Source organism: Labrus mixtus, chromosome 15, assembly GCF_963584025.1.
Source record: "Labrus mixtus chromosome 15, fLabMix1.1, whole genome shotgun sequence".
In the NCBI taxonomy this organism is placed as follows: domain Eukaryota; kingdom Metazoa; phylum Chordata; class Actinopteri; order Labriformes; family Labridae; genus Labrus; species Labrus mixtus.
In genome coordinates this window covers 21289688-21303469 of record NC_083626.1, presented here as the reverse complement: position 1 = coordinate 21303469, position 13782 = coordinate 21289688, and the positions used below count along the sequence as shown (strand labels likewise).

General features: G+C 38.7%; 2 protein-coding genes and 1 long non-coding RNA gene across 4 annotated transcripts; 2 read left to right on the top strand and 1 right to left on the bottom strand.

The window, feature by feature from the left end:
* Window positions 1–1265: 1265 nt before the first annotated feature.
* Window positions 1266–8056, bottom strand: ppp4r2a (protein phosphatase 4, regulatory subunit 2a). 2 transcript variants are annotated; one of them, XM_061057445.1, is made up of 9 exons: window positions 7649–8054; window positions 6962–7043; window positions 6504–6674; window positions 4918–5011; window positions 4754–4791; window positions 4505–4579; window positions 4140–4289; window positions 3654–3949; window positions 1266–2429 (listed from the first exon to the last, which is right to left on the bottom strand). In XM_061057445.1, the coding sequence occupies exons 1-9, from the start codon at window positions 7680–7682 to the stop codon at window positions 2131–2133; spliced, it is 1239 nt and encodes a 412-aa protein (XP_060913428.1). In that variant the 5' UTR covers window positions 7683–8054; the 3' UTR covers window positions 1266–2130. The 2 variants fall into 2 exon arrangements, with proteins under 2 accessions (XP_060913428.1, XP_060913429.1); XM_061057446.1 differs by lacking the exon at window positions 4505–4579 and having other exon boundaries at window positions 7649–8056.
* A 227-nt stretch (window positions 8057–8283) lies between these two features.
* Window positions 8284–13329, top strand: eif4e3 (eukaryotic translation initiation factor 4E family member 3). The gene is made up of 7 exons (XM_061057447.1): window positions 8284–8734; window positions 9657–9729; window positions 10924–11018; window positions 11106–11166; window positions 11247–11313; window positions 11435–11590; window positions 11686–13329. The coding sequence occupies exons 1-7, from the start codon at window positions 8574–8576 to the stop codon at window positions 11730–11732; spliced, it is 660 nt and encodes a 219-aa protein (XP_060913430.1). The 5' UTR covers window positions 8284–8573; the 3' UTR covers window positions 11733–13329.
* On the top strand, window positions 9762–10574 carry LOC132989688 (uncharacterized). The gene is made up of 2 exons (XR_009675934.1): window positions 9762–10183; window positions 10463–10574. It is a non-coding gene; the product is annotated as an uncharacterized LOC132989688 (long non-coding RNA).
* Window positions 13330–13782: the final 453 nt, after the last annotated feature.

Sequence of the window (13782 nt, the reverse complement as noted above, 5' to 3'; positions counted from 1 at the left end):
AAGGCCACTTTTAGCATCACAGCATGCTTACTTCATATGATGAACATGTTCAACAGTCTCCTGCTCTTTCTCTTGTTTGTTTTTTTTGTTCCTTATAATCATTACATATAATAATTTTCCTTTTTAGTTAAATGCTTACATCAGCATGCTAACGAGCAAGCAGTGGTAATGTTGACATCTTAATATTCAGGTGTTTTTATGTTTAACAAACACATTTGATCAGCATGCAAGCAGGAACATTTGTATTTTAGCCCTTTGGTTCAGCTAAGCAGTTTGGGAAGTGAGTTTTGCAAATATTTGGTCATGAACAAAAATAATTGGACTGAATGAAAAAAACTCAATTTGAACCTATGATTTGAACTGGAAGAGAGATAGAGGTTATTAAAGTTCATCGTCCTTGATCATGCTTGTAATTGTTTTGCAGATATTAATTTAATCTCATGCTTTCAAGGTATTTCACTATGAATCAATAAATGTCTAACTCATGGAGACACTTGAGGGAAAGTGCTTCACCATTTTGTATGATTCATCCGCTGTGGGCAGTCAAAGTATGTCTAAAAATATATATACAATATGCATGTCCTTGCTACAGGCATTTCTATCCATACATAATTCTTTTACCATTTTGGGGTCGCGGAAGGGCTGGAGCCCATCACAGCTGTCATTGGCCAATGGGCAGGGTACACCCTGGACTGGTCACCAGTCTGACATATAGAGAGTGACAACCAGCCACACTCACATTCACACCTACGGGCAATTTAGAGTCACCAAGCATGTCTTAGAACTGTGGGAGGAAGCCGCAGAACGTACGCATGTACAAGGAGAACATGCAAACTCTACGCAGAGAGGCTCTGACCAAAAGGGGTTCGAACCAGGAACCTTCTCAGCGCTAACCACTGGCCATAACTAGACATAGACGATCAAAACAATCATGCTAACACACAGACAACAGAGGAGCACTAATTAAATGGATAATAAATAAGGCAGCATTGATTGGTTAAGACAAGTGTGTTTCATGGCAGGTGAGTTTATGGTGCATAAGCAGCATGTTAGCATATAGTAACAACCTTAAAATTAATTGTGTTGTCAGGAACCTTTGTTTGGCAAGATGACTTTTTGTATCCACAAATCCAAAAGTAAAACCTCCAATGTGACTGATATAATAAAATCTTCTGATTCACGTCTTGTTGTTCTAAAGGTACAAAAAGTGACTCAATTTGCAAATCAAAATAACAACTCCCATAATATTAACAGAGCAAACTATGTTTTCAATTTGAGCATTTATTGCTTTCCATGAATACTATGATACAACCTCAAGCATTCCATTTCAGCGGACTGATCTACGAAGGCAGTGGACAAGTATTACAAGTCTACAAAAACTGATTTACAGATACATACTGTAGAAATCCAAGCTATCAAAAGAGACAGTTGTACAACAAAGGTATGACATACAGAAAGTGTAAAAGTACCTTACGTTCTGTTGATGGATCAGAAAGCAGAAAGGGTTTCCTTTAGGCCAAAAACTATCCAACCAAACTGGGAACTACTGGCAATAGTTTGTGTTAATATTGGCTCAATACCTCGACTACTCCAAACTGTAGCTGTATCTGTCAAGTGGTCAATGCAAAGAAATGTACTATAATAATATTTAAAAGAAATACATTTTCTGGTATGTGCTTTATAGAGAAAGCAAACCGTGTGTTTTTCATTCAACTGAGACGTATTCTTCAAAAACATAGTCCAATCAACTCGTCTTAGGCCAAAATCAAACTTCAAGCTTCAAATGTATCTTTTGGAAATGCATGCCAAATAAGTAAAGAGTAATCAAGGTTAAATTATGAATCACATTATAAAAATCAGGAAACACAGATTAGAAAAACTATTAGTCAACGCTGAAAAAAGCTGAGTCCACATAATCTCATTTAAATCATTTCCTTCCAGTTTAAAGACCAGGGGATGTGTAGCCGTGTGTAGTTCAAACTGAAGAGGACGAAAAGATCCACTCGTGAGGAATCTTGTGGTCCACATCGCTCCTGGTCCTGGTGTCTTGAGGTCCACAGTGCTACAGATATACCCTTGGTGTGGTGAAATACAGTGTAAAAAGAGTCAGTTGGCAGACTGGGCTTCATGTTAGTCATGTTCTCCGGGCTCTGTCGCAGTGTTTGTGCTGTCTGAATTGTCGGCATCGCCCTCTGTTGACAAGTCAGGGGAATCGCTGGAAGAGGGTACCTGCTTGTCGCTGGACGCGCCCTCTCCGTCGCTGCTGCTGCTGCTGCTGCTGTTCTCTCCGTCAAAGGTTGCGCTCTTCTCTGACGGAGCAGGCGGCTCAGGTTGTTCCGGGCTGCCGTCTTTCTCGAGACTGCAGCTGTCCTCTCTGTCCAATGGGTCTTCATCCCTTTCTGAAGGTTCAAGGTCAGAGCTGCTGGGCTCTGAGGACCAAAGGAGACCATATTAGCTGCAGCGTACAATTATTTTCATGTTAATTATTTTATAAATAACTGATGAATCATTTGTTCATAAGCTCTTAGAAATTGTGAAATGTATCCATCACAAATTTACAAAGCCCAAAGTGACGTCTTCAAATTTCTAAGATGTTGGACTAGCTGTTTGAAATAGATATTTAATATTCTTATATGAGATATATATACACATTTAACTATCACAGAGGTATGACACCAACAACTATTTACATCACTCTCCTCCTCAAATACAAACATTATCATAGAGATATTAGGCATGGAGACATGACCATATATGGAGTCTACTCAGCAGGCTATCCATCCTGCTGCTGATTGGACTCAGAGCAGCTGCAGCCTCGTTAACAAAACACCTGTGCAGTGTGTTGTCTGGCAAACCTAATGAAGCCATGGGTGAAACACATTGTTTAAAAACAAAGACTATAGAAGCAATTCAGCCTTCTTGTGTTTGGTGAATGCATTTATTTTCTATTTTCTAACTGTGTTTAAAATCTCCTTATGATTGAATTGGAAGGAGGGGGGGATGCTTCAACTCTTTCTCTTGGGTACTCTTACGTCTCACAACAACTCCTGTCACTTTAAGATAAGATAAGATATACTGTATTATCCCCAAAGATGAAATCTGAGTCGGACTCTGTCCTGCGGTTACAATAGGATTGCAGGATTTAAGATACAGGAAACAGCAAACTGTGCCAGCAGTCTCTCTGAACGTTTACGCACTAACCCACAATTATTAACTATCACACTTCTACTTGGAATGGGATCAGGACGGCAGAGCCAGGAGGAGACTCTGATGGCAGGAGTTTGGCAAGCATGGCCATTCAGCATTTTGAATAACCATTTTGGCCTTTAGATGATGCTCGATGTCAAATCTCACAACCCAATTATTTTCAAGCATGGTGAGCCATTTAAGGAATCTCTTTTTTTTCTTTTTTACAAATAGCACTAAACTATTGTAACTATGATCATTGTTAACGGTTTTAAAAACAATGATGAAGTCAAGCTTTTTTTTTCCACCTCTACACATTTTTCTTCCTTTAAAAGGCACAGTATGTAGATTCTCTCAATCAATACATTAATAGATGACGTTGATGTTGGCAGGGAATCATGGGAGTTCTCTCTGAAACACCTAATACTTAGGTCACACCTCAGAAAAAGAGACGAGTTCAAACCTACCACTATCCTTTGAAGTAGTCGGTGTGTCACTAGATGTTCCACTTTTGACCACCAGCTCTTGACCACAGGAGTCTTTTGAGGACTTGGGTGTCTCTGGCGAGCTCTCTGCCGTGCCTTTACAACACGATGACTCCTTCTCTTCACTTTCTGTTTCGTCCTCTTCTTTTTCATCAAACTTGAGCCTCTTGACCTCACGTTTGTCTGCATCGGAAGTCTCCTCCTCTTCCTCCTCGTCAGAGTGTTTCTTCTTTATCCCAGTGTTTGGTGCAATGTCACCTTCTGAGGGTGAAGAATCGCTGCAGGAAGGACAGAAACACAAGGAATCAGTCGATCTAATGTTACACTCAACGTTATAGCAATGAGTAGCTCATGAGAAGATCGATGTGTGGAGGGAGTTTGTGAGCTTGACAGCTATTTTAGATGTCCTGGACAGTTAAATGAACTTCACACACGACAGTACACACCATACATGAGTACTCAAATCACCTGATATGGTGTTCCTCCACATCCTCTGTGGTCGGCTCTGGCTCTTTACTGACTGGACAGTCAGGGAGGCCGTTGGTGGAAAGTGAAGTTGACAATGACAGTTTTGATCTGAAGTGGGGTTTCGGTGTGCCTGGTCCATTTACATTTCGACTGTAAAAAAGAAAAGTAGCGTAACTATATTTAAGAAACACATAACACAAGGTGGGAAATCAGCAGAACCACTAAAACCAAAAGTGACTGGAAAGACTTAACAACTACTAATATATCCTTAATTTGTTCTCATATTTGGGTCCAAACTAGTTCAACTTTCCACTTGCTGCTTTATAAGGAAATGACTCAATCACTGACAAGTGTGTGGCTCCCACCTGTCTGAGTACAGAGAAGAGTTACCAGGAAACATCACTCCATTCATTCTGTTTACACTGGAGGCCCCATTTTTCCTTCAAAAAGAAGCAGAAAGGCACAAAATCAACTGTGTGCTAAATGGAACTTTGGAAGTTTGACTAAATAAACACATTCAAGGGAGATGTCATTTTGCATCTGAAGCAATGAACGGGAAAATACTGCAGCGAGCAGAGCAAGGGGACGAAAAGCTTAACAGCTAAAGTACTTACTCTGATGAGGGGTGTACACAGCTGACCACCATCACATTCTGCAACAACAAACATTTTTTTTGTTTTTTTTTTAAATAAGAAGACATTTTGAAGCTACACTAAGTGTTTTTAAACATTGATTCATCTTTTTTTTTTTTACAGTTTGTGGGCAGTGCAGTTCTCACCTTCTCTAACCCCATGAGAAACTTGTCTGTTCCAGTATAGTTACGCTTTGGATCCGTAAGGAGCTCACATAGACGCTGGATGGTGAATGGGATTCTGGGAAAATAAAATAATCAACAGGCATATTGAGGTTAATACTGCATAAAAAACGGAACCAACCTGGTCAACTCCAGTCGTACCTGATCAAACACAATGAACATAAATGATTCATCTGGTCAACATACTTCTATTCTGGAGGAAAGTTCACTCAGTCAAATGCTTTGATGAGGAACTTGATTTTTTCATATCTGACTGACACACCAAGGAACATAGCAGTTGTTCGCAATTAATTTAGTTTTTTAAGCTTTTTTTTTAACTCAGTACTTTTACTATGCGGATATTCAGAATGAGAATTCCAGGTGTGACGATTAAAGATGCAAATATGTTATTGGAATAGCATGCAAAACATTGAGCAAAGAAACTTCCATTCAGTTTAACACATGAGAGGAAATCACCAATGATGGTGTGCACATGCACTGATTGACATGCTACTTTGTTCAGTTTTCTATGAGGGTTTGTGGGGGATGGTTTTTGTGTGGAATTTCTTAGTAGTAGTGGTGAAACAGACCACCGTTGATCTGTTTGTATCACCCCTCCCCCCTTACCGTTCGGGCTGCATATGATGGATGGAAGGTTTATTAACACTGTACAATAAATGTACTGCCGCTAAATCTTTGTGCAGATTCCCGGTGAGTAAAAGGAACACATTTAGAAACGTATTTTCACGCAAGTTTTTCACAGAATTTTACGCAGAAGTGGGTCATAAAGCGTTGATATTTCAGTGAGGATGGTATCAAACGCTGCTTCAACTTTTCTCTGTTTGATCTCACCCTGTCTGTGTTCATCATGCAGGCATCAGCTAGTGGCTGCGTGTTAATAAAAAAAAAAAAAAAAAAAAAAAAAACACCTGGTAGCTTCACGTCAGTAACGTTACAGCCTGCTGTAGTCTATAGATGAAAATTTAGCCAAACAAAATCAGTTACAGAGCGCTGTGTGCGTTCCAAGTATGGTCCCTGCACGCTCCCTTTTTTCTCACACAGTACACGCTAAAAGTGAAGCCAGAGCAGACACACACACACACACACACACACACATCTGCTAAATGAACGGTGTGTGTATGTTACAGGTTCAACTCTCTCTCTCTCTCTCTCGTCAAAGCTTAAAGAAAAACAGATTAAGAAAATTAAATCACAAAAATAAAATCTGTAGATTACAGCAAATTTGTATTCACAGAATTATTCAGGATTTGTTACGTTCAAATATTACAGTTTTATTATTAAAGACTGTTGTAGTCAGACTTTTAAAATCACTTTCTTAATAAAAGGGAGTTCTGGTTTATCTAACTGCTAGTATTGGAATTGGATTATTATTATTATAGGAAACAATGTATAGCTTATAGTGAAAAAAAATTGATTGAGAATTGTTGATTGTTGAACATTGTTGATGTTAAAAGGCACAATGAGAGTAGAAAAGTTATATTATTCTCTAAATCTGTGTTTGGATACGAACTGGGATGCACCACTAGTGGATTGTTATGAGCTCTACTCACCCATTATAACCATCCACTATTTTTAAGATCCTCTTCTTCATGTCTTCAAAAGGAACATAGTCGACGTTGGGATTGTGTGCTCCTCTCTGTTCTGGTGTTGAAGCATGGAAATCTTCCATGACTTTTTCCAACTTGAACATGAAGTACATTTTGAACTGTGACCACGGGATCCTGGAAGAAATTGGATACGAAGACCGTAAGCATGTAGTTGTTTGTACGAAGGCTAAATGTGTGTCTTATCTGTATCCTAGTGTACAACTCTTTCTTTCTCCTTTTGAACTGTTTTTATATTTGATTTACACAAAAGCCCTTCTGGGGACAAGTGTTGTACATTAGCACCAGCTATAAACACTAGGATACTTGCATTGGATTGCTGTTTTCAGTTTGTCTACGCATCCCTATCAAATAAACCATAAATAAAAAAATAAAATAATAATAAGCCTTTGAGGAAAACTTACAGTGGCTGCCCTGTCTTGGCAATATGACACAAGAATTGCTCCAGAGCCGGACAGGTTTCTTTCTTGCCTTTTTTCTCATAATCTGTGAAAACCCACATGAAACAGACAAAAAAATAAAACACAAAATCAGCCAAAAATATAGCTGCAAACTAACAAACCAAACAATGATTACACTACTTAATAATAATAACTCCCCTCCCTCCTTCCTCATTTTATCTCTTCAAAAAAGCCCAAAGCAGAAGACACACATTAGATAATAATGTATATAATGTACTGTTTCTTAAAAACTGTTCAGAGGAGGTTTCAGGCATGATGGACCATAATATAATGTAAACAACTAACTGGAAAGTTTCTGAAGAAGTTATTATGTTAGCGGATTTATTGTGACGCTATACCAAGCTAGCTCTGTATATGATCTCTAACAATTAGAATAAACGTGAAATGAATGTAGAAACACCACAAATGTCTTTCTTGTAGACCACAAGATCGAACTAGCTTGGTCAATCAGATACTAAATTAGTTTGTCCCCAAGTGCCTCCACAGCACGTTTGTTAATCGTTTCAGTAAGCTAAGTTACAGTACGTAACGTACTTAGCAAGCATTACATGTTTTGCCGGGGAACATAACAAAATATATACATTCCTAACTCATAATCAATCGCTCTTTTTAAATAAATGTAAACATTGCCTTGAAACGCTTCCAATAACGCGTCGATGTCCATAGCTGTGTCCAGAAAGAGGCAGGAAATACTTGCTAGTTAGCAGTAGCAGGTAGCAACCCAACAAAGCTGGTGGCAGTGAAGTCTGCGCATGCCTCAACCGTGCGTCCTCACGGCATCGGAATAATCGGAAAAATAAGTGTTTGACTGGGAAACTGAACGTGAAATGACGAAACAACGAAACATTAGTTTGGTAAAATTGGTGAACAAAACGGTATCCAATTTGATAATTTAGTAGAAGCTATGTCAAATCACGCATAGGTTTAAAACGTATTTAGTATCTATCATCACGCAGCGTATTAGTTAGCTATGTGGTAAAAAATATAGGGCAGTTCGTTGATGTCCATGTAGTTACCTGATATGGTTCTTGAAAAAAAACCACAGAACATATATACTTTACATCAATACGTTTTAATAATTTGATAAGAAGTGAGAACACTTTAAATATGGGAAACGAGTTGTAAAATTGGTAACTTCGAGCATCCAAGAGGCACCTGAACGCAGCTTCAAGTTACATACTACCTTTTACGGAAGATGCGTTCCAAATAAGCGAAAGAACAACAAAGTACTTGTGACGGGATAACACGTTAGTTAATTTTTTTTCCGTTCTTGTGCTTTGAAAAAATAAAAATAATTTAGTATAGCTATGTTCAGACCCCAGTTTACTGAAACTTCGGGACCTTTCTGGCGCGCTGTAGCTGCCGCAGGCTGTCAGCGGGCGTCATCGTTTTTTCTGTTGTTGTGACGGCGCAAACCGGGAAAGAGACCAATGAGTCAGCTGCTGATAGGGGTTAATTTTACCTAACGAACCTATATATACATCGATAACAGTCCTGCTGGAAACAAGTATAGGGAAGATCTGCTAGTTTTGACGACGGTTTTTAAGAGGTAACAATGGCAGTTCCGGTAGCTGCATTTCCACTGAACACATCACCCAGCCCGGGTTTGCTGGAGCACAACATTCACATCAGCGACAGAGATTTGGAGAGGATTTCAAGTGACAACGATAACGACACTCTGCCTTTGCATTCTCCGTGGACTTTTTGGCTCGATCGGTAAGAAACTTCGTGATTATTTCCACCCCCCACCCACCCACCCCCTATTCTCTCCACAGCTGTAAGTAGGTGAACTCTTTGTTGCTGACCTTTTTAATGAGAACAAAGAAAGGAGATGACGAACATATCAGGCCTGCTACAAGTCAACCTAGATAACATTATTGGTTGCGTTTATCAGACACAGAAGGACATGTCTGAATAAATCACAGCAAAAAACAACGTTATACAAACCCTGCCTTGAAGCTTTTCAAACCGACTTGTTTTCTCTCTGACCTACATACGCAAGTGCTCCACTTTGTGGGAATCTTAAAATAAACAAAAGGGCCCAATTATGACAAGCTGACTAAACATAACAACACGAGCTGATCTCATACAAGGTCAGTTTGAGTTCATCCATAGTCTGTTCTTATTCCATTTATGAGCACTGGTGTTATTGTTAAAACTTGTTGAGTCACTGCTCATATGCCTGTTGCCATTTTGTCCAGTACATCACTTTCTTTCTTTTAGATTGAAATTCATTATGCTCCCTGTTTCATTTTCTTAAAACAAATGTTTCCCCCCATCTTTTTTTTTTTTTTTTTTTTTTTAAATATGGACATTTTTATTAGAACTACATAACATAGAAATATGACAACAGAGCTGAACACAAGTGACCCTGAGTAAGACAAGCCTCATCATCCACAGTGTGTACAAATCAAACGGGGTCAGTGTTGTTTACTGTTTACTGGCTTATTTGTCATCTGATCCCCTCTAACCTGTCTGCTCAGAGGGCAGCTCAGTGGAACATGTCTGAGTTACATAGCCCCGGCAGTTATGCACGTATAGGAAATGTCAAGTTAGCACACCCGAGGTCCCTTCAGGCTTTTCCTTTTTGTTTAGAGGCAAATAAAACCAATGGCATTTAAATATATCTACATTTCAGGTCTCTACCTGGAACTACAGCAGCTGAATGCGAGTCAAACCTGAAGAAAATCTACACGGTTGAGACCGTCCAGGTAAGATGTTTTTAAAGTCTTGGTACATGAGTATATCTCCAGCAGGCGATATAAATGTAAGTGGTTTTAAAACATGTGCATCTTTTACATTCAGATCAGAACATATGCAGAAATGACACTGCTTTTGGAGTTTCTCCCCCCCCCCCCCCCAAAAAAAAAAAAAAAATAGCCAAGGTCCCAGACAAACTTTGATTTAAGGCACGTATCAGAAGTGAAACAGAATGCAGATTTCAGTAGCAGCAATAACAGGCAGCCACTAAAATGTTGGCAGCATCTCTGCCTGCCTGTGATAGAGGTCAAACTGCATATAGTCAGTCTTGGGTAGTTAGATAACACAAAGCAGTTTCAATCTGACTCTGAATCTTTTTTTTTTTTGGGTGTTCCCTTTATTATTATTTTATTGTTTTCTGCTGAAATCTGCCGTCACATTGTGTGGAAAGCGAACTTGACTAAGGTCCAGAGGGGCCGAAACGTTGTGTTTTAAAAAAAAAAAAAAAAAAACAGCGATCCTTAGCACAAGTAGTGTGCAGGATTTTCTCATTTCAAGGCTTTAGTTTTACGAACACATGCCTACTTTAGATAGTTGGATGTGCGAACCCTTCCTTTAAAACATTCATGATAATATCATAGTTCTTTGCAGGCCCGGTTCTAGAACAAAATGACTTGGGGTGCATCTGAGATTAATAGGGGGTGCAGCTACAATGACTGGCAACAGCAATGAAAAATAGCATAGGTGTAATGGGTCCTGCGTGTGGCCCCCCAGTGAACAGACAGGTCACGTGCACCTGTCATAAACATGAGAGTCACTGTTGTCATTTGAAAGCCTTGATTACTTATTGTTAAAACATTTTTTTTTGCGTCCATTCAATTGAGTGTGCAGAAATTTAAAATGAGGGTGGAATGCATGCTTTTGCACCCTGGTAGAACCTGGTTATTTGGAAAGATGTTAAAGAGCTTAAGTAAACTGTAAAACATTTTTAATTGCAGCTGTGTTGGAAAATTCATTATTGCATTTTGTATGTGTGACCCGCCAGGGCAATCGAGAAACAAGCTGTGGTAGAGATTTTCTAGCACATAACACATGTGAAATATTTACAAAGTCAGCTGTGAGTCTGTACACCCTGTGCCAGTAAATCATTCAATAAAAAAAATAAAGGAACCTGTTTTACTCTTTTCATCTCTGCACCTGAGTAGAACTTCTGGAGAGTTTACAACAACATACCCGGAGTCTCCAGTCTGCCGCTGAGATGTAGCTACCATCTGATGCGAGGAGAGAGAAAACCCCTCTGGTGAGTGTGAATTTAAAGATGCATGTTTTCAGAGGATTCTTCTGGAATAGTTTGTGTTATATAATTTTGTGTGCATTTTGAATCCAGGGAAGAAGAGAGCAATGCTAAAGGTGGTGTTTGGAAAATGAAAGTGCCCAAAGAATGCACTGTAAGTATCATAATCTATGCAAGTCTTTCTTTATTATGATGATTTTGCCATTCATTTACACATTTGTCTCACATTTACAGTCTGCAGTGTGGAAAGAGTTGCTGTTGGCGACCATTGGAGAACAGTTCAGTGATTATTGTGCCTCAGGTAAAGTTCTGGATCATGTAGGGGGGGGGGGGGGGGGGTAGGGTTGCTGTAGGTAGAGGAAGATAATAATTTAGCATGTTGTTTTATTGCTGTGACTTTAATTCTTTTGCTGTTCTTGCAGATGATGAAGTTGTCGGGGTCAGCGTCAGTGTAAGAGACAGAGAGGATGTCTTTCAGGTGTGGAACGGAAATGCTTCATGTGCTAATGAGTCAAAGATCTTAGGGAGGATCAATGAGCTCCTCCCACAAATACCCTTTAAAGCTGTCTTTTACAAACGTGAGTATCATCTTGGATTGTTAACATTCATCATGGAATAACGATAACACCGGAAAAAACAGGTGATGATGTTTTTATTTTCTTTAATCTTTCAGCACACGAGGAGCACCATGCATTTGAAGGAGGTCGACCAAGACATTAGCACAGCTCGAACAGCAGAAGCACCTTTAGATGTACTTGTTAATCGCTTATTTTGGATAATGTTTGGGCAAAATTTTGATGCAGTTGAGTTTAACGTTGCTGTATTTGTGTCATCTAAATTACCTCAAAATGTAGCCGATGTATTATTAATCTTAGTGGACGGGGTTTTTCATCTTCTGAGCACATCTGTCATCCATCACGTGACCCAGAATACTTTTATTATTGTCACTTTTATTAAGTAGAAAACCCCTTTTAGTTTGATTTTATCTACGACAGTGTTTGTATGTTTTTATACTGAAACATTTTGCAGAACCAAAAACAGCAGATCATGTACAGTCAGGTTGTTTTTAGATGTATTATAGCATAGTTGTTGTTTCCTGAGAACAGAAATAGCTTGGTTGGTCTTTAAATTGAATCTAGTTTTTGGAAGAGCAGGAGGTTCGGTTCCACAAATTGAACCTGTATTATCACTTTACATTACAAGGCTTTTCTAGTCGCCTCTTTTCCCTGTTTTGTTTGTTACAGCCAAAACACTGCTGCCTATACTGGAGAACATACAGATTAAGTATGCTGTAATGCTACTATTCGAGCAGACAATTGCACATTTGTCTTTGTTTTTTTTCCGTTTCTTTCTTTAGGATAGTCGTGATTTGTGGAAAGGTTATGTTCACGTTGCAATTTCAAGACCCCAGTGCACAAAAATCGTAGGTAGACGCTGAGAAAGATATGCAATCATTTTTTATTCTGTAGAATATGTAGTGTCATGGTTGTTAGTTTGTTCAAGCTCTGCCCTAAATCAAGCACTTTGTTTTCTTACTGTTTGTGTTAAGTCACCAGATAGTCCTTCTAGGGTTACATGGAGTTATGATGACTGAGACCAAATCCAGCTTGGTTTTGTGTCGTCACCTTTTCTGATCAATCGTATAGCTGTTTTGGTTCACGTTGGGTTTTTCTTTTTTTTTTTCTGCTTTAGTGTAGACGACGAGGTTATTCGATGTGTTTTTATGTATTCAACTGACTTGTGTTCAAATTAAATTTGTGAAAACAACCATTTTGGATTATGCTGCCTAAAGAATAATCAAAACCCCCTAAACCTTAACAAAAACAAGATGTATATGCATTGATCAAAATCTAATTAAGGATTGAGCAGTTATTACACATCTCAGCCAGCACTTTTATGGTCCGTTTCTGTGCAGATTATTCTGAGTTCTACATATAGCACATGGGTAGAAGAGTCATTTCTTTGTAGTCATGAAGTATTCTTTGAAACCCACAGAGAGACTGTTCATGCTAAAACATTCATTTGAGGAGGTGCCAAAAAAAAGCAGAATTTTACCCTTCACCCTTAATCTTCATGTAATAATGTTTAAAGCACATAGTAGTGGGATAATGACATTTCAATACTATACCATTGAACATACACAGTTGACCACTCACTTACGATCTCAGACTTTGTAAATGATTGTTGATCTTGGATGGTGCCTTGTGTTCACCAGCAGTTTAGAATGTCACACGTGTTCAGCATGTTGGACTTATAAAGACTCATGTTTCTCGATTAGTTTTACACATGTTTGACAAATAAAGAAGAATCAACTTCACTCTTTGGCATTTTGAATACTTTCTTCATGTTTAATGAGAATATCAACGGCAAAAGAAAGATATTCATCTGCAGTATATCCTGTTTGCTCTGATGTCAGATTCCAAGTTGTGTATGGAATTGTGTTTTCTTCCTTTCTACCAAATAGGTTTTTTTGCAGTATGTTTGTGTGTAATAGAAATGGGCTAATTTTCATAAGAATAAATCTCATTTTACAACTGAAATGATTGCAAGTTATTGAATGACCTTTGGGACAAAGATACTGTACATTTTTACAACAATTTATGTCTGATGCAAAGACACAAGGCTCACATCTTACAGGAGTCAAGGCACCATTTCATGACTGCAAGAAGGGAAAATGTGACCCCTTGTGGTTGCATCAAAGCATTGACATAAACGTAGTTCATAAAAATCCGACACTAACACTGACCACATTTTCACCTGAAAATAGGCT

Coding starts and splice junctions, on each gene's coding strand:
- ppp4r2a (XM_061057445.1), bottom strand. CDS start 7,682: ATGGACATCGACGCGTTATTGGAAGCGTTTCAAG. Junction 6,675..6,961: donor GCCAAGACAGGGCAGCCACT/GTAAGTTTTCCT, acceptor AATTTCTTCCAG/GATCCCGTGGTCACAGTTCA. Junction 3,950..4,139: donor GTGGAGGAACACCATATCAG/GTGATTTGAGTA, acceptor TCCTTCCTGCAG/CGATTCTTCACCCTCAGAAG.
- eif4e3 (XM_061057447.1), top strand. CDS start 8,574: ATGGCAGTTCCGGTAGCTGCATTTCCACTGAACACATCACCCAGCCCG. Junction 11,167..11,246: donor AAGTGCCCAAAGAATGCACT/GTAAGTATCATA, acceptor TCACATTTACAG/TCTGCAGTGTGGAAAGAGTT. Junction 11,591..11,685: donor TAAAGCTGTCTTTTACAAAC/GTGAGTATCATC, acceptor TTAATCTTTCAG/CACACGAGGAGCACCATGCA.